The sequence below is a fragment of the Chionomys nivalis genome, chromosome X (assembly GCF_950005125.1).
Source record: "Chionomys nivalis chromosome X, mChiNiv1.1, whole genome shotgun sequence".
NCBI lineage: Eukaryota > Metazoa > Chordata > Mammalia > Rodentia > Cricetidae > Chionomys > Chionomys nivalis.
The window spans coordinates 88,402,242-88,421,350 of record NC_080112.1 but is presented as its reverse complement, the minus strand read 5'-3'; the positions used below and the strand labels follow the sequence as shown (position 1 = coordinate 88,421,350).

General features: G+C 34.8%; 1 protein-coding gene across 2 annotated transcripts in view; it reads left to right on the top strand.

Annotated features, from left to right (window-relative positions):
• The window catches only part of Htr2c (5-hydroxytryptamine receptor 2C), a 252,455-nt gene that overhangs the window by 118,713 nt on the left and 114,633 nt on the right, over window positions 1-19,109 (top strand). For both annotated transcript variants that reach the window (XM_057759543.1, XM_057759544.1), the window contains exons 3-4: window positions 3,477-3,581; window positions 7,969-8,285. In XM_057759543.1, coding sequence (XP_057615526.1) covers window positions 3,547-3,581; window positions 7,969-8,285 — 352 coding nt within the window. In that variant the 5' untranslated portion in view covers window positions 3,477-3,546. The remainder of the gene's footprint in view (window positions 1-3,476; window positions 3,582-7,968; window positions 8,286-19,109) is intronic.

Genomic DNA, 19,109 nt, shown 5'->3' with positions numbered 1-19,109 from the left:
TTATGGCTTTAAGTATTTTGGTGAATGATATGAATTTTTGACAGACTGAAATTGGTTTCTGAATATTTAGTGGCAATCTTATTTTGATTAAATTATTTTCAAGTGTTCACATGATTTTTTGGCCTATGCTAATGACAGGTATAAGCTATTAACATATAAGCATAGGTTTAATAAACAATATTTAAATATAATGTTCAGTGTTTTAGTGTTTGGGTTTATGTTTAGATGTTAATTATTTAATATCTGTCATAAAACAATATTATTAAAAACTGTATGGAAATCAAACATTGGTTACTGATTTTGATGCTTAAGATACAGCATGGAAAGGATTGTGATTCATGCTGCATGAAGAAATAAGCAATTGATATGAGTAGGTGCTACTAGTGATTTCACTTCTGTGACTTAGGATCCTATTATTATTCCATTGTTAAGAAAACCAATTAGTGAGCAGGGCGGTGGGGGCGCACGCCTTTAATCCCAGCACTTGGAAGGCAGAGGCAGGCGGATCTCTGTGAGTTCAAGACCAGCCTGGTCTATAAGAGCTAGTTCCAGGACAGGCTCCAAAACCACAGAGAAACCCTGTCTCGAAAAACCAAAAAAAAAAAAAAAAAGAAAGAAAGAAAACCAATTAGTTTCAGGTTACTTTTTTTTTTGTCCCCTCACACACTTGTGCTTAAATGCCCACAGTTTCTTTGGGAGTCCTACAGATTATACTTAGAAGGTAGTCAATTAGTTAATTCTCTTTAAAAGGAGTTTACAACATTTCACAAACACAAATCCTCCCAGGTTTAAATATTTGAAGTCCCAAGTGTTTCGTCTGTGCTTATGTAACCTCTAAGGTTCTGTTTTGAAAAATGAGTAGAATATAAAAGGTAGAGATCAGAAAGTATATTTTTGGTCTCTTTAATTCTCTTTGTTAGTTATTTGAGGCTTGAACAATTTTGTAACCTCCCTTTATAATTCTACAAAAACTAATTCTTCCAAGTACACAACATATATTTCAAAATGTCATTATATTTTATCATGAAGCAGAACTTAGGTCATATAATTCATGCAACTTATTCCTCCTTATTGTGTTCCTAAACCACTACAAACACTTCAAGAGAATTTTCTATTTGGTTTAGTCAACTTTATGAATGTAAATTTTTACTGACTGTTTTAGTTCTCTGATAGGGAAAGGAAATTTTATTCTTGGTACTGAACAAAATAAGAATGAACTAAAATGAAATGGAGAAAACAAGTTTTAGCTTCATTGAAGAGACGATTTGTGTTTGAAGTAATTTTAGTTAATAAATTGGGGATATATGTATATAATAGATGCTTATGATTATTGTTTTCTTAATGAAATGGAAATACTTAAATACTTGCTGTTTAATAGTTTATCTGTACTTCCAAGGGAAAAAGGACATAGTTGGCTAATTTTTAAGAAAATATAGTATTTTGTGAAACAATAATTAAATTCTACCAGGGCTAGGGATGTATATAAAAAAGTTTCACAAGATCATGAGCATATGTAGCTATAGCAAGTATAATTTCTATTATTCTTGTATAATCTTATTGAAACAGAGTGCATTTTACAATATGTTTACTCTTAATTATATTATTTTTCAATGCTTGAAAAATAAATATTAAAAAAGATATTAAAAATTTTAGCATTACTAAAGGAAAGGCTTTTGATATTTAGAATAATAAAATTGAAAGGCTAAAAGACGTTGATATTTATTGTTATCTTTTAGCATTTTCTTCATCACCTATTTCCGGATCTCAAAAAGAAAGGGGATTTATGTGTTCTGTGTTGGGCTCCTATCAGATAAAAATTGCCTAACAGTCTGTTGAAATTTTTCTCGCACAAAAATTTTGAGTCTCTAGTCACTAGGAAGTCATATTTTATATATTCACTAGAGTAAGGAAATGATTTTGATAGAACTGAAAGACAGACGCTGAAAAATAAAGGTAGAAAATATTAAATGGATAGATCAAATGACTAGAAAAAAGTTATGTTAAATGAGATGAGAAACAGGGAAATACACTTTATTCTAGTGAAATTTTGCTTCCAAGTCTTTGACCACCAAAGAAAGATTATAAAGACAGTCTGTCATTTTTATATTCCTTAAATATATACATAAACTACATAAAATAGATCTTAGAGTGTTCTGCTGTATTCTCAAGTTATTTAATGCCCCTGTCTTATACACATTTAAACACTCACACACACACACACACACACACGCCTTCTCATTGACAATTTGGTACTTGCAACTTAAAAAACTTAAAAGTCTTGACTCTTGAAATCTCTATATATACTTACTAAGAACACAATTATTAGTTATGTGTTTGGTGTAGCAAGATAAAGTGTAGTCAAATCCAAACACAAAAACCCAGAAAGGGCACACTAGAGAACAGATTATTTTGATCTCTCTGGTCTCAGTTATGAATCTCTATGAAGGAAAATAAAAAGACAGCCATGTTACTCACTAGGACTTAAATGACTTCCTCAATGTTGGGGTAAAGATGGATAGTGGTAGACTCCACTTGACAAAGATGAATTTCTTCTGCAATTTATTCTCAATTGGCATTTAAACATACCTAATATAATAAGTAATGAGTAATTTAATGCATAAATATTTTTATATCAATAACAATCCTTTGTAAGGCAACTTATAGAAATAAAAAGTATCCACTCTGAAATTCTTTTATAAATTATTTGAAGATATTCACACCTCAATCCACAAAAGAAGCTAAGAATGTTGTTTAAATAATGTAATATAACTGATATTTCATTTTTAATTTTTCATAATACCTCATCTGCTTGGACTGATTATTTTATTAATTATCTACTAACTAGTTGTTGCATAGAGTGACTGCTGTACTTACTATGGTAAACTTGACTGATATATTTATTGGGGTATAAATGTTGTTGCTGCCCTCTTGTGAATATTGTTGGCTAATGCAAAAGTATAAATAGAACTTTCTATATAAATGCAGTTTGCTTCTTTTGGGGAAAAAATGAAAATATAAAAAATATATTCATGCTATAAAAATTCTTGAAATTTGTTTCAGGTTTTTTTCATTTTACTATAAAATGAAATCTAATTTTAGAAATGCAAATTAATTTAAAATTGTAGATGTTTCCTCAATGATTTGCAAATCTCTAGGATCTAATTGTAACTCCTTTCTCAAAATGCTATTTTGAAGTTTTGTATGCCATAACAGGGGAATCTGCAGTAAAATCACACATCACTAGACACTAGATGAGAAATTTTATAAGGATAGATGCTTTTGAGCTTGTAAATAAGTGAAAAGAATTGTTCTTAGCCATTCTTTATTGTTTCTGTAAAACATGTTTGCCCCTTTGGTAAATGGAGTACTAACCTTCTTAACAAATAATAAGAGCATTTGAATTTATTTAATTGCTTGATATGTAACTTATGTGCAATTTTAACTAATGTTCTTTTTCTTTTTTTTTCTCTCCTTAGGTAATGAAACCAATTTGTTAATTTCCAAATTCTCAATTTAAACCTGTGATTGCTTAAGACTGAAGCAATCATGGTGAACCTGAGCAATGCGGTGCACACATTCCTGTAAGGATTCTATTACTTATTTTAACAAAACAACAAGATTAATTATATGGTTATTTTGTGATAATATAAAAATGCTTGCATATGACCAGACAACTCTATGACCTATATAAAAAAGATTAATATTTCCTATTTAAAGATCATAAATGGGCAATAGGGATAATCATGCATCTAATCAAATTTTAAAGCTCATATATGGGAATAATAGCTTCAGTTCAAATAATTCCATTTTTATGGCTGATTGTATCATGGCTGAAGCTTAGAGAGTTTCTTTTCTTTTCCTTCATGTACAAATCAAATGGCTATTTATTATGGTACTGCATACCTATAATACCGAAGCCAGGATGACTGAGACATGATGGTTACAAGTTTAAGGTCAGTTTAGGATAGATAGTTGCTGACAGGGGGTGTTATTTTAAGTATCTAATATAATAGTGGACACTGCTAGAGGTCAGAAGGCAGGGATTGCGGATGTAGCTGGAAAGAACAAAACACTGTGACCCTGGAATTAGTCAGTAGTTGGATTCAACAGAATGTAATATAAAGGAGTAGTTAAGGAATCAGATACAAGAACAAAGTCACTGTATATCTCACTTAACCCAAGCCTACTATTTGAGGAGTAGGTTGTGTAAATTCTGAACAGTACCACTGAGAAGTCCTGAATCCCTTTGCTCCTGTGCAAAATCTGAAAATAATAGATAGATGGATAGATAGATAGATAGATAGATAATGATGATAGATAGATAGATAGATAATGATGATAGATAGATAGATAGATAGATAGATAGATAGATAGATAGATAGAAAGATAGATATGACAGATGGTAGAAATTATGTTTTCAAACAGGAAATTTTGAATGTGATTATCTTATTTTTATCAGGGGAGATGAGTGTGTTACAGGTTCTGTTTGACACACTTTAGGAGCTCACATCTTGAGAGAACATTTGTATTTGTTGCTTAAGTAAATCAATACAGTGGAAATTAGTTTGAATTTTACAAAATTGAAATGTCCATATCTCCCTTGTCTTAGATTCTCACCAAATTGGAAATTCCTACTGGCAGACTCTGTTTAAGGATGAACATAAAAATATATATATCTAATTATTAATTTCTAACTCTGTCCATGGGAATCAATAAACTGCACACATTACTCTGTTTTGTTCTTTACGTTTTACTTATTTTCTTTTTTCATATTGTTACTAAAAAATTTACTTTTCAATTTACATACCAGTTTCAGTTTTTCCTCCCACCCCTTCTTCCACCTCCCTCGCCCTTCCCATTGCCCATCCCCTCCTCAGAGCCCGTAGGGCCTTACTTAGGGAGTCAACAAGATCTCAGATAGCTGTTTGAGGCAGGACCCAGGCCCCCCACCAGCTGAGCGAGGTATCCCACTATAGGGAATGAGCTCCAAAAAGTCAGTTCTTGCACCTGGAATAGGTCCTGGTGTGTCTGTCAGCCCCCCATTCCCAACAGATCAAGTCAGGTAACTGTCACCCACATTCATAGGGTTTAGTTTGGTCCCAGGCTGTTTCTTCGCCTGTCAGTCCATCGTCCATGAGCCTCCATTAGCTTGGGTCAACTGTCTCAGTGGTTTTCCCAATAATGCTATTGCTCCCCCCTTGTTCATATGATCCTACTTCCCTTTCTTCAACTGAACTCCAGGAGCTCAGCTTGGTGCTTGGATGTGGGTCACTGCATCTGCTTCCATCAGTTACTGGGTGTAGACTCTATGATGACAATTGGGGTAGTCACTAATCTGATTAACGTGGAAGGCCTTTTCAGACACCCTCTCCACTAGGAGTCTTAGCTGGGGTCATCCTGTGGATTTCTGAAAATTTCTCTAACACCAGGTTTCTCCCTAACCCCATAATGGCTCCATCTAATAAGTTCTTTGTCATTGCTCAAGGCCCTCCATGCCTCCCCCAACAAGTCTTCTTGATCCCTCATGTTCCCATTCCTCTCCTTTCTACCTCCCTCTCCCAGTTTACTCAGGAGGTCTTATCTATTTTTCTTCCTGGGACCTTTCACACACTTTACTCTCAAGCCTAGAGTAACTCCTAGAAAACCAAGGTCGCAAATGAGGCAGGTAGTAGAAAGAACAAATGTTTAAAACCAAAGCAAGAAACTGAAAACTGCAGAAAATTGCTTTGCAAATATGAGAGCTTGGACATGGTTCTGTAGAAATGAATGTGTCACAGCATATTTCAAAATACATTCATAAATTTTTTTGATGAGATACTATACTTTCTTTTACATATATATCAACACAAATGAACTTCTTATTGTCTGGTCACCAGACCCTTTAAGAGAATATCCCTTTATTTCTCTCACAGCTTTCCTAAAGGAGAGCTCAAAGAAATTAAGATTTTAAAAATACACAAAATAAAACATTACGTCGGCCTCTGAAATATATGTAAGACATATTTTCTCTCATGTGTAGAGAGTCATCTTCATAGATTCACATAATCAATATGAACAGATGACATCAAAATAGATACAAAACTGTCTAAGGGACAAAGGGGACTAAAGGGACAAGAGACAGGAGAGTAAAGAAAATGTATTGAGGTATTGAAGGGAAACATTCTCAAAGTACTTTACATATATAAAAATGGTCTTAAGTAATCTAACATAACAAAATAAAACAAAATTCTAAAAGAAAAATTGTTGTAATAAGAGCGGCAGGACTGCGTCCCTGGCACCCAGCCGCCCGCATGGCTAGCTTATGCCCTGAAATAATTACATGGAAACTGTATTCTTTTAATCACTGCCTGGCCCATTAGCTCCAGCCTCTTATTGGCTAGCTCTTACATATTGATCTAACCCATTTCTAATATTCTGTGTAGCACCACGAGTTGGCTTACCAGGAAAGATCATAACCTGCGTCTGTCTGGAGTGAGAGAATCATGGCGACTCACTGACTTGGCTTCTTTCTCCCAGCATTCTGTTCTGTCTACTCTGCCTACCTAATTTTCTGTCCTATTAAAGGGGCCAAGGCAGTTTCTTTATTACTTAACCAATGAAACAACAGATAGAAAGATGACCCACCTCCATCATTTCCCTTTTTCTGTTTAAACAAAAAAGAAAGGCGTTCATTTTGACATAGTAAAATTACATATAACAGTTATCAAGCAAGAATTACAGTTACAATATTTATATCTATTTTATCTTTTATCATAACTAAGGAAAACTATAACTATAACTAACCATTCTTCAACTCCATCAAAGACTCCAGAAGGATATAATATTATCTAAGCAAACAAGAAGTCCAAAACTCTAGAAATGACAGAGATATCTCGCTGCCTGGACAGTCACCCAAAGTTCCTCTGTACCGTTGGGGCATCCATCTTCGGCCTTCAGGCCCATAGTATCCAGCAGACATTTCCATGAAGCAGGAAAATTCCAAAGACAGTTCAGTCACTTTCTGCTGTGTCCTGCAGAATGTCTCGCAGACTCTTTCATGAATCAGGAACCCCGAAAAACCATCTCACCTTTAGGCAAGTTCAGCAGTCCTCTTTCTGTGGGTTCTTTGTTTCCAGTTCATGCATCAGTCCAGGCAAAAGCAGTTTCGTGCCCAAATGGCTAACCAACTCCATAAGGAGCCTTTTCGATGCCCATCTTCCTCTTGAAGTAGATTGGTGCTGCCAGGAGCAGACGTGTCTCATTGTCATGAAAAGTCCTAAGTTATTAAAACATTTAAATGCCATATTTTGCAGTCTTTGAAAGATATGAAGAATGCCTATCTAACTGAAATATATCTCTATATATCTAGAAAATCTAACTAACATGACTACAAATTTGACTATTATAGATGATTATCCATTAACAACCTATATTTTCTAATTGTACATTACATTTTTAAATGAACTACACAATCACAATACCTTAATAAAGATCAGAAATACATATACTTATAACAAAATTGAACTTAAAATCATACCAATGCAAATTATTCATACCTATATCAAAAAATAACTATTACACTAAGTTAAATGATATTTTGTTGGGGGACTAAAGTGAACTTTTAAAATAGTCTTACATCAGACCGTATGATGGCCCCTGGTCCTGTTAGTTACTTGGCTATATTGCCTTGAGAAAGTGTTACAACCTTTTATAGCTCCATTCTTTTTCCACCTACATAATGGTAATAAATCAGCACTGAACTCATGTGGGTTTTATATGTAATCAAATGTGATTATACATATATATTGTTAAACTATATGCAAAACTCATAGCAATCACTCAGTAAAAGTTAAATGACAAAAATTGAAATGATGAGAATGGAGGTAGTCATGGTCAAGGTAGTTGGGAGGGGAGGTCATTTTAGAGTATAAATGTTATGTTGTGTGTAAGCAAAGTCTGATGTTCTTTTCTTTTCTTTTTAATTTTCAGTGTGCACCTAATCGGCCTATTGGTTTGGCAATTCGATATTTCCATAAGTCCAGTAGCAGCTATAGTAACTGACATTTTTAATTCCTCCGATGGTGGACGCTTGTTTCAATTCCCGGACGGGGTACAAAACTGGCCAGCACTTTCAATCGTCGTGATTATAATCATGACAATAGGGGGCAACATTCTCGTTATCATGGCAGTAAGCATGGAGAAGAAACTGCACAATGCAACCAATTACTTCTTAATGTCCCTAGCCATTGCTGATATGCTGGTGGGACTACTTGTAATGCCCCTGTCTCTGCTTGCAATTCTTTATGGTGAGTACAATTATATTTATTATATTCATTTCTCATACTCAGATTGCTCCATAATTTTGTGTAAACCTCATGACACTCATTTATACAGTTAAATAATTGATCTATACAACTTGGAAAAAAAGTTTAAGAGAAAAAATGTAACAAAAAGTAAAAGTATAGTAGAATTTTCAAAACTTAAAACAGCCATTTTATAATATATTAAAATTATACATGACTACTTTATTCCTCAATGTCATTTGCAAATAATGGATAACCATACAAAATGGGATGATGGCATATTTTTGCCAGTATGATTCTAAGTACCATCTCTAATATATAATAGAAAAGTCAAACTTGCCTTTACTAATAAATTTACTTTAAGAAATGTTTTAGATCCAGTGAGAATTGAACTCAGAGCCTCACGTACTTTACACAAGTGTACAGTCATAGCAAAAGTAATTTTTTATCTTGACAAAGTAGTTGGTATAAAATGAGCATTCAAAAACAATTGCTTTTCTTCATTCAGAATAATTTATATTTTATAAGGTGACAAGGTATAAAAATTAATTTCTGAGCATATAAATACAAACTCATATCACAACTATAATATTCAGCTTCAGTAATGATTTTACAGATACTTCAGTTTTTTTATTTGATTTTTCTGCCATCTCTTTACTATGTTCATTTTAATCTAGGTCTTGGCTTCAGCTAATACTTTTAATTAAAAAGTCAAAATCATATAAAATTCTGGTCAAGAACACTGGATGCTCTTCCAGAGAACCCGTGTTCTTTTCCCAACATCTCCATGGGAGCTCACAATGATTTGTGACTGTAGTCGAAGAGGATCTGATTGATGCTCTCTTTTGGCCTCTGCTGGCGCTAGGTCATGCATGTGGTACACAAACATACATGTAGGCAAAGCACGCATACGCACACAGACAAAACTAAAAGAAAAACATTAAAGTTTTAGAAACATTAATAATAAATATAAATTAATTAAAATTCATGTGTTCTTCAAGCTTCAGGCTCCAAAGTAGCTCTCCCCACAGGACTAAACCATTATATTTGGTTTTCCACAAGTATCTTTACTAAAAATTTGAAATCCCAGTTTAAATGTATTTGTTAATATGTTGGTAGCCCAATTTGACTTTGATTTTTAATATACTCATCTTCTTGTAGAGTAAAAGACAGAGGTCCAACTAGTTCCCTAAAATGTATAATGATAAAATAGTATCTAGTCTAAAAATCATAAAAGAAGAACAATGTGTTTATAATGTAATCTCTCAAAATCTACAGTGGCAGTGCCTAATCGGATCAGTTATTCTATAAGTTATTCTTAGGAAATACATTTTTCCTTTTTCCACTGAGTTCTTTTTTTTTCTTTATTTTATTCTTTTTTAATTAAAATTTCCACCTCCTCCCCGTTTCCCATTTCCCTCCCCCTCCTCCCACATATTGCCCCCTCCCCCCACTCCCCTCTCCCTATCCCCACTCCTTTTCTCCTCCCCCCACTCCAGTCCCCCTCCCTCTGGATACTGAAGAGCAGTCCAAATTCCCTGCCCTGCGGGAAGTCCAAGGTCCTCCCATTTCTATCTAGGTCCAGGAAGGTGAGCATCCAAACAGGCTAGGCTCCCACAAAGCCAGTTCATGTATTAGGTTCGAAACCGAGTGCCATTGTCCTTTGCTTCTCATCAGCCTTCATTGTCCACCATGTTCAGAGAGTCAGGTTTCATCCCATGCTTATTCAGTCCCAGTCCAGCTGGCCTTGGTGAGCTCCCAATAGATCAGTTCCACTGTCACAGTGGGTGGGTGCACCCCTCGTGGTCCTGACTTCCTTGCTCATGTTCTCCCTCCTTCTGCTCCTCATTTGGACCTTGGGAGCTCAGTCCGTTGCTCCAAATTGGATCTCTGTCTCTATCTCGATCCATTGCCAGATGAAGGTTCTAAGGTGATATGCAAGATATTCATCAGTATGGCTATAGGACAGGGTCATTTCAGGTTCCCTTTCCTCAGTTGCCCAAGGTACTAGCTGGGGACATCTCCCTGGACACCTGCGAGCCCCTCTAGAGTCAAGTCTCTTGCCAACCCTAAGATGGCTCCCTTAATTAGGATATATATTTCTCTGCTCCCGTATCCACCCTTCTTATATCCCAACCATCCTATTCCCCCTCTAATGGCATATTTACCTTAAAGCACCAGTATTTCACCTCTCACTGGTCATTTGCCCTTTACTTCTCCAATATTAATGAAGAAGAAGTCACAAAAATGAACTAAGAAAGCAATTTCAAAGGTATAGTTTCTACTATGAGCTCCCTACTGAATGCTTTTGAGGGGTAGATGAAGGCCAGGCGGAAAAAAAAAAAAAAGTAAAAATGGCAAAACCACGGTAAAAAGGGCATTTTAGCAAGCCTGAGAATGATCTGAAAACACGATTAAAAAGTGCATTCTGGAAAGTTTCTAAGATAAGCTTCAGGTCACAGAATTAAAAGTGCATAAGTCTCAACAAAAAGTAACTTCCTAGAAGTAGAAAAGAGTGAAAACAGGAAAGAGAAAGAAAGCAAAAGAGAGAAATGACATTTGAAGAAGAAAGAATGGAAAGGTGAAGAGGTAAGAAGGTATTTTATAGGACAAAACTGTTACATGTAAGGACATCAAATCTCCCCACACTGCTCTCCACTATCATAGAAAGCCCTACAAAGACACCAAACTGTAACAGACAAAGATGCAAACATCGCTCATTAGCATGATTGTCATTAAATAGAGCACAATAGACAATCACAATATAAGACATTAACTGCAAATTTCATCATGTTATGTCAAACTCAGAAAAACAAACATCATTTATTTCTTCTCAGATGAGGAATCTAGTTAAACAATGGATAAATAAATAAATGATATGAAGATTTAAGGATGCCTATTTGACAAGAAGTTGGCATTTAATGTGAAGAATTAGGGGCAAATATAATCAAATTAATATACATATATATAAAATATATACCTGTGTATATATTACACATATATACACAGGTATATAGTTCAAGTGTAGCCTATTATTTTGCATTATAACTACATGCTAACAAAAATCAAACAGAAGAAAGTCAAAATAAAGTATTTAAAATGCAATTAAATGTTAACATATAAAAATACTTTGAAATAGCAATCTGGTAACTGGAAATATAATTCATTATTTCTTTTTGAAAAGTTGTTATTACATAGTACCAGGAGAAGCAATGATTTATTTATTTTTAATTAATTTGTTTTTTTAAAAAACAATCTTCTCATTTTACATACCAATCCCAGTTCCCATTCCCTCCCCTCCAACCGATTCCTGCACCTTCTCACCAGAACAACCACCATCCACTCCTCAGAAAGGGTAAGTAAGGCTTTCAGTAGGAAGTCAAAAAAGTCTAGCACATCACTTTGAGGGACAATTAAGGCCCTCCCCACTATATCTACGCTGAGCAAGGTATCCCTACAAAGAGAATAGGCTTCAAATTACCAGTTCAAGCAGATCCTGGTCTCACTGCCAGTGGTCCCACAAACATTAATTATCGTAAGCACCTGTGCTTTCTTACCAGGCCAAGGTTCCTGATATGACCACAAGGAATGAAGTCAGGCCAGGTTGGAGGGACCAGAGCATAGCAGAAGCTGTGACAATTTTATTGAGATCAGTCAGACAAAAATTTTAAAGAAAACACAATAATACAAAGAATCCAGACTCTCTGTGAATTTTCCACTGTTACGTAACATAAAAATAAAGAACCCAAATAATTTTAAAACACTTTTATAAATAAATATATATAATTAATTTAAGGATAAAGAAAATTGTAAATAAGTGAACTTTCAATTACACTTAAATTTTCTCCTTTTTATTGATTTTTGTTGAACTCTACAGTTTCTCTGCTCCCCTCCCTGCCTCTCCCCTTCAACCCTCTCCCAAGGTCCCCATGCTCCCTATTTACTCAGATCTTGTCTTTCTCTACTTTCCATGTACATTAGATCTATGTATGTCTCTCTTAGAGTCCTCATTGTTGTCTAGGTTCTCTGGGATTGTGATTTGTGAGCTGGTTTTTTTTTCTTTATGTTTAAAAACCACCTATGAGTGAGTACATGTGATAATTGTCTTTCTGGGTCTGAGTTACCTCATTCAAAATAATGCTTTCTAGCTCCATCCATTTGCCTGAAAAATTCAAGCTTTTATTATTATTTTCTGGTGTGTAGTACTCCATTGTGTAAATGTATCACATTTTTCTTATCCATTCTTTGGTCAAAGGGTATTTAGGTTGTTTCTAGGTTCTAGCTATAACAAATAATGCTGCTGTGAACATAGTTGAGCACAAGTCCTTGTGGCACGATTGAGCCTCCTTTGGATATATACCCAAAAGTGCTATTACTGGGTCTTGAGGAAGGTTGTTTCCTAATTTTCTGAGAAATTGCCACACTGATATCCAAAGGGGCTATACCAGCTTGCATTCCCACCAGCAATGCGGGAGTGTTTCCTTTACCCCACAACCTCTCCAGCATAAGTTGTCATCAGTGTTTTTGATCTTGGTCATTCTTACAGGTGTAAGATGGAATCTCAGAGTTGTTTTGATGTATACTTCTTTGATGACTAAAGATGTCGAACATCTCCTTAAGTGTCTTTCAGACATTTTAGATTCCTCTGTTGAGAGTTCTCTGTTTAGGACTGTACTCCATGATTTTATAGGATTATTTGTTCTTTTGATGACCAATTTTGTCAGTTCTTTTATATTTTGGAGATCAACCCTCTGTCTGATGTAGGGTTAGTGAAGATCTTTTCCCATTCTGTAGTCTGTCATTTTGACTTGTTGACCATGTCCTTTGCTTTACAGAAGCTTTTCAGTTTCAGGAGGTCCAATTATTAATTGTTTCTCTCAGTGTCTGTGCTACTGGGGTTATATTTAGGAAGTGGTCTCCTGTGCCAATGCGTTCAAGCATACTTCCCACTTTCTCTTCTATAAGGTTCAGTGTGGCTGACTTTATGTTAAGGTCTTTGATTCATTTGGACTTGGATGTGAGTTTTGTGTGTGGTAATAGATATGGGTCTATTTTCATTCTTCTTCATGTTGATACTCAATACCTGCACAATTCCTTGAATATACTTTCTTTTTTCCATTTGATATTTTTTGCTTCTTTTCAAATATAAGGTGGTGGAAGATGTGAGGATTAATATCCGGGTCTTTGATTTGGTTCCATTGGTCCTCCTGTCTGTTTTTATGCCAATGCCAGTCTGTTTTCAGTACTGTATCTCTGTAGTAGAGTTTGAAGTCAGGGATTATGATGCCTCCAGAAGTTCTTTATTGTACAGGATTAATTTGGCTTTCCTGGGTTTTTTGCTTTTCCATATGAAGTTGAGTACCATTCTTTCAAGGTCTGTGAAGAATTTTTTCTGAGATTTTGATGGTCATTGCATTGAATCTGTAGATTGCTTTTTGTAAGATTACCATTTTTCCTATGTTAATTCTACTTACCCAAGAGCATGGAGATCTTTCCACTTTCTTGTTTCTTCTTCAATTTCTTTCTTCAAAGATTTAAAGTTCTTGTCATACAAGTCTTCCACTTGTTTTGTTAGAGTTACTGCCAGATATTTTATGCTACTTTAGGCTATTGTGATGTTTTCTGATTTCTTTTTCAGCCCTTTTATCATCTGTGTACAGGAGGGCTACTGATTTTTTTTGAGCTAATCTTGTATCCTCCTACTTTACTGAAAGTGTTAATGATTTTATCATTGATACATGACATATTTTGAGATGATTTTCTCTGTATTCTGGAATTTTAAGTATATCCATATCTTTAAAAATTTTTAGAACTATTTTTATTATTGTATATGAAGTTAGAAAATTGAAAAAAGAAAAGGAATTGTTAAAATATATATTATTTGATTATTATTCATGATGAGGTCAAAAGACTCTAAAAGCCACAGTGGATGGAGGACACTAGAAGAACAAGGCCCTCCAAATCAACAGGAGCAAAGCTCTTGTGAACTCCCAGAGACTGAGATAGCATGCACAGAACCGGCATGGATCTGCAGCAGATGGAGTCCTGAGCTGAAATAAATTTAAATAGAATAAAAAAGCAAGAGACATATCTTTATTATAATTGGACAAGTCACTCTTCTAAAGATATTAATTTTCCCTGAAATGATCTGTAGATTCAGCACAGTTTTAGTTTTAAAACCCTGCATATTTGAGGGATATAAATATAAAAGGAATTTTAAGCTTTATTGAAATGTAAAGGAACTAGATGAGCCAAAACAGTTTTGAAGATAAAATGATTGGGGGTTTGGAAAATGGCTTGGTGGATAAAGTACTTGCTCTCCAAGCGTAAGGACCTGAGTTCCATTTCCCAGAATGCATGGCAAGCTGGATGAGGCAGTTTCTGTCTGTAATCTAAGGCCTCCTAGGTCGTGGTGAAAGAAGCAGAAAGGAGAACCCCTTAGAATTCATAGGGCAGCTAGACAAGTGCACAAGGAATACCTGTCACAAACAAGGTGGAAGAGCAAGGCGGCATGGAGCAGCCTCCATATTTTGTTTAAGGCATGTATGCCCCTGCACTCACACAGAGACACACACAGAGAGACAGACACTGAGAAACAGAGATAGAGAGGCAGACCAACAGAACAGAGACAGAGAGACAAAATAATGGAGAAGTCATAGAATTCAATTTGATATTACATTTTACTCTCAGACAACAGTGATCAAGAACACTATGTTGAAGAATGAACGGATCACAGTGAAAGATTGAAAGATTAACAAAAAACAACAAAGACTCAATTTTATTTTAATGAGAAGAACAGTCTTTCCAACAAATATTACTGGAGTGATTGATTATCATATATAACAAAGTAATCTTAATTCTCATAAGATAGCACACCAAAGAAAAAGTAACACAAATGGAATTTAAATCTATGCAAAGCTACTAATGTTGTACACGAAAATAAAGAAAAAATCCTTACAGTACTGGTTTTGGCCAGGAGTTCTTCAAGTTGTTATTGGAACCTAAGGTTCACGTTGACTGCTATTATAGTTAAAGGCAAGAGAGGAAAACTGGCGAAAGGAAATATAGTCATTTATACCTTTGGCTTTTGACAACCAGCTTCCCAAATACCTCGAGGAAGAAGAATGAGGAACAAAAAGGTGTAATCTGCCCACAAGAAGTTTCTCTAGGAAGTTTCATGGTAGGTGTAAGAAAAGACGCCCACAGGAGCAACCGATGAGGAGGGCATGGCCTGTCAGGAAAAAGATTTTTGCTTGTTTCCTGGCTTTCTTCTCCTTCCAGTAAACTGTTCAAGTCACAGGAAGGATTTCTAGGTACTCAATTCTGGACAAAACTGTAAGTGAGCCACAAAAGAGGAGATAAGTTATGCTTTTTGAGCATTAAACAATGGCACTTAAGTGAATGAAAAGGAAGGTGTGATAAATAGTTTTCAGTAGCAATATATCTAATAAAGGGTAAATAATGGAAACAAACAGCTAATTTTAAAAATGAGAATGAGAGATGGATAGGTTAGTCACCAGGGAGGATATAGAGATTAAATAAATAGTAAATAAATAAATAAATAAATAGAAAAATGTGAAAAAATATTAGCCACATTTTTAAAAAATAAATTGGGAGCATTGGGGACCTTAAAGGAGGGTTGAAGGGGAGGGGAGAGGCATGGGGAGCAGAGAAAAATGTAGAGCTCAATAAAAAATAATAATAATAAAGCAAAAACAAACAAACAAAAAATAAACTGGATTTAGCCTCAAATTATTTTTCAATTATACTCTAATTCATTATGTATGTACGTATGTTTTCACTCACAGAACTATATACAGTTTAAAGTCATATTATGAGCTCATTCTATATCCACATGCTAACAGAGTTTAGTATTAAAATTAATTAACCTTAAAAGGCAAGATCACAATAATTCTCCTTGTAGCAATAGAGCATGCTTTATTTTTCTGATTTTACACAGTTTCATTTTGAGTAGAACTATTCTAAAAATGCTAGGTTCAATGCCATCTTCCATAGCAAGGAAATGAGTGTGAAGCAATGACGTGTTCTAATTCACCATAAACTGGGAAAAACAAGCAATGTACAGTTGTGTGTCTGCTAAAGGTACTTGGAAACACTGAATTGCTAACATGCACTCTGTCATTGTTTAAATAATTCTTTTTCTCCAGCATTTATTTCCCATCTTGTTATACTGTCATTGAGTATGTCCTTGAAGGGTTATGTTTAATCCATTTCATTTTTCACTACTTTAAATGAAACTTACAATACATATTTAGCTTACTCAGGTGGCCAACTCTCTTTAGAAGCATATCTTTTTGTTAAAAAAAAGACAATAAAAATAAAACAAATGCCTTTATATAAATCAAGGTGTTTACTTGAGACAAATTAGTAAAATACTTCTTCAATAAAAAAGACAATAATCTTATTTCATTTTACATGCCAATCCACGTTCCTACTCCCTCCCTTCCTCCCATTTGCTCCACTTACCCTCACCCCACCCCCTATCCACTCCTCAGAGAGGGTAAGGTACTTTGTAGAAACACATTTTTATTCAAGTTGCTGCATACATGGTTAATTGTATGTAGTTTTGTTCACTACAATAAATACATCTGACCCTTCTCATGTATTTCCTATGTGGCAGATAAAGAAGCTGTCTGGCTTCAGAGCAACTTTGCAAAAACACTAGAATAGATAGTATAGATATATAGTCCCCATTTTAAAAGTGACAAACCCAGGTTGATATATACCATGGAAAGTAGAAGTGACACAACAAAAACACCAGCCTTTCCAATATGAGTCACACAGAAAAAAATTATACACATCATATTAAAGCGTATTGACAATGAGTATCTTTGTTAACAATTAGAACACAATGGAGTAAAGACATTTCAATGACTTCGAGAAGAATGATCAAATATTTGAAGGACAAAGTATTACCAGACTTTGAATAATATGTCAAGAGCTAAACAGCTGTTATCATCACGTTAAATTTCACAAAAATCTAATTTTGTTAGCATTAAAACAGGCAATTAACCACTCCACAGTCACTTTTTGAGTACTTATTTTATACCAACTGCAATTCTCAGTAATGAAGCTAGTGTAAAAATCAATAACAAAATTTTCTATTCACACATGGCTTATAAGTAACACATTGCTCAAGGTCAAAGTAAAATATCAGAGTTAAGATCTGTGCATAGAGCCGGGCGGTGGTGGCGCACGCCTTTAATCCCAGCACTCGGGAGGCAGAGGCAGGCGGATCTCTGTGAGTTCGAGACCAGCCTGGTCTACAAGAGCTAGTTCCAGGACAGGAACCAAAACCACAGAAAAACCCTGTCTCGAAAAACCAAAAAAAAAAAAAAAAAAATCTGTGCATAGATTAAGTTGATTCTAGCACCCATTTGCATTTTCAATTATTATATTTTTATGAGCCTGGTTTGGTCTTAAAAACTTAGGAGGAACACTGAGAACATTGTAATTCAAACATAAAACACTTGACTTAGCATACACGAGGCCCTGAGTTTAATCCCAAGGACCATCACAAAGATTAGGAAAGTTTTATAAGGAGAAAAGGACGTAGATGCTAATCTGAAGAAAAATTAGTAGTCAGACTGATCTGTAAAATGTAAAAAAGGTAAGTGTGCTAGTCTAAAACCTGTGTTGAGCAAAATGAAGCTGCTTCACTGCTTCATTCTGAATCCTTTGGTTATCACTGGTGTATCACAGTACACTTCAAAATGACTGACCTTGTATTTTTTTTTCTGCTTTTGTGTCTTCAATGATTTCCTTTGGTGTCTAGTAAGATATTATTATTGCTATTATAATTGCTGTATCACTGCTATAATTTTCTTTCTCTCTTGGAATTTCAAATTTTAATAGATCTACCATGGTAATGGTTACAGGTAGTTTTCCCAATTGGGCTCTAGTCTCATTTTAAAAAAAAATCTTTCAAATAGACAACACTGAGAAATGTCAAACTGTATCTTCAGAATGGGTATATAATGATATCATTAAATTCCTAATCCAAATAAACACACATTGTTGAGGTTGGAATCTTAATTGGTAAAATTTCCTCGTTCACGTTCTAAAAATAATGAAATGGAAACTCCAGAACTTTGTATATTCAGACCAGGAATTTCAGAATGAAACAAAGTATTGCATTTGGTAACTTGTCTTAGCATATTGAGCATAGTACAACAGAGGTAAATATAAAGAACAAAATATTCAAATGTACTTAAGAGTTCATAATTTAAACTGAGAAATCTTTTTTGATCTAGTTTTTACCTTTTGAAAATTTCAGGCATGAGTAGGCTGTATTACATCATCTCCACCCATCTCTCTATCCTCTTCAATTGCTTCTATTTCTTCCCCTAATTGCCTCTTAAATTTATGACCCATACATCATAGCGATTCCATTTTGCATTGCTTACATGATCATGTTTCAGGGCTGATCACTTGGCATTGGATAGCCAATTTGATAGCATATTATGGAACTTGTCCCTGGAGAATACCGATTCTCTCTCTCATTAGTCATTGACTTCCAGAAGTTGTTCATCTAGGGGTCTTGTGGACTTTTCCCCATTTATGTTGAGAGTATCTCTTACATAGAGTATTATTATTTTATATAAATATTTTTGAGATTATAAGAGAGTTATATCATTTCCTCCTTCCCTTTCCTTGCTTCAAACCCTCCCATTTACCCCTCCCCCACTTTTTCAAATTCATGGCCTCTATTTCTTTAACTGTTATTCCTTCCTTTCCTCTTTGTAGTCACCTTTGATATGCCTACATGACCTTTAACGCCATAAAAAGAAAGAATTATGCTTCAGA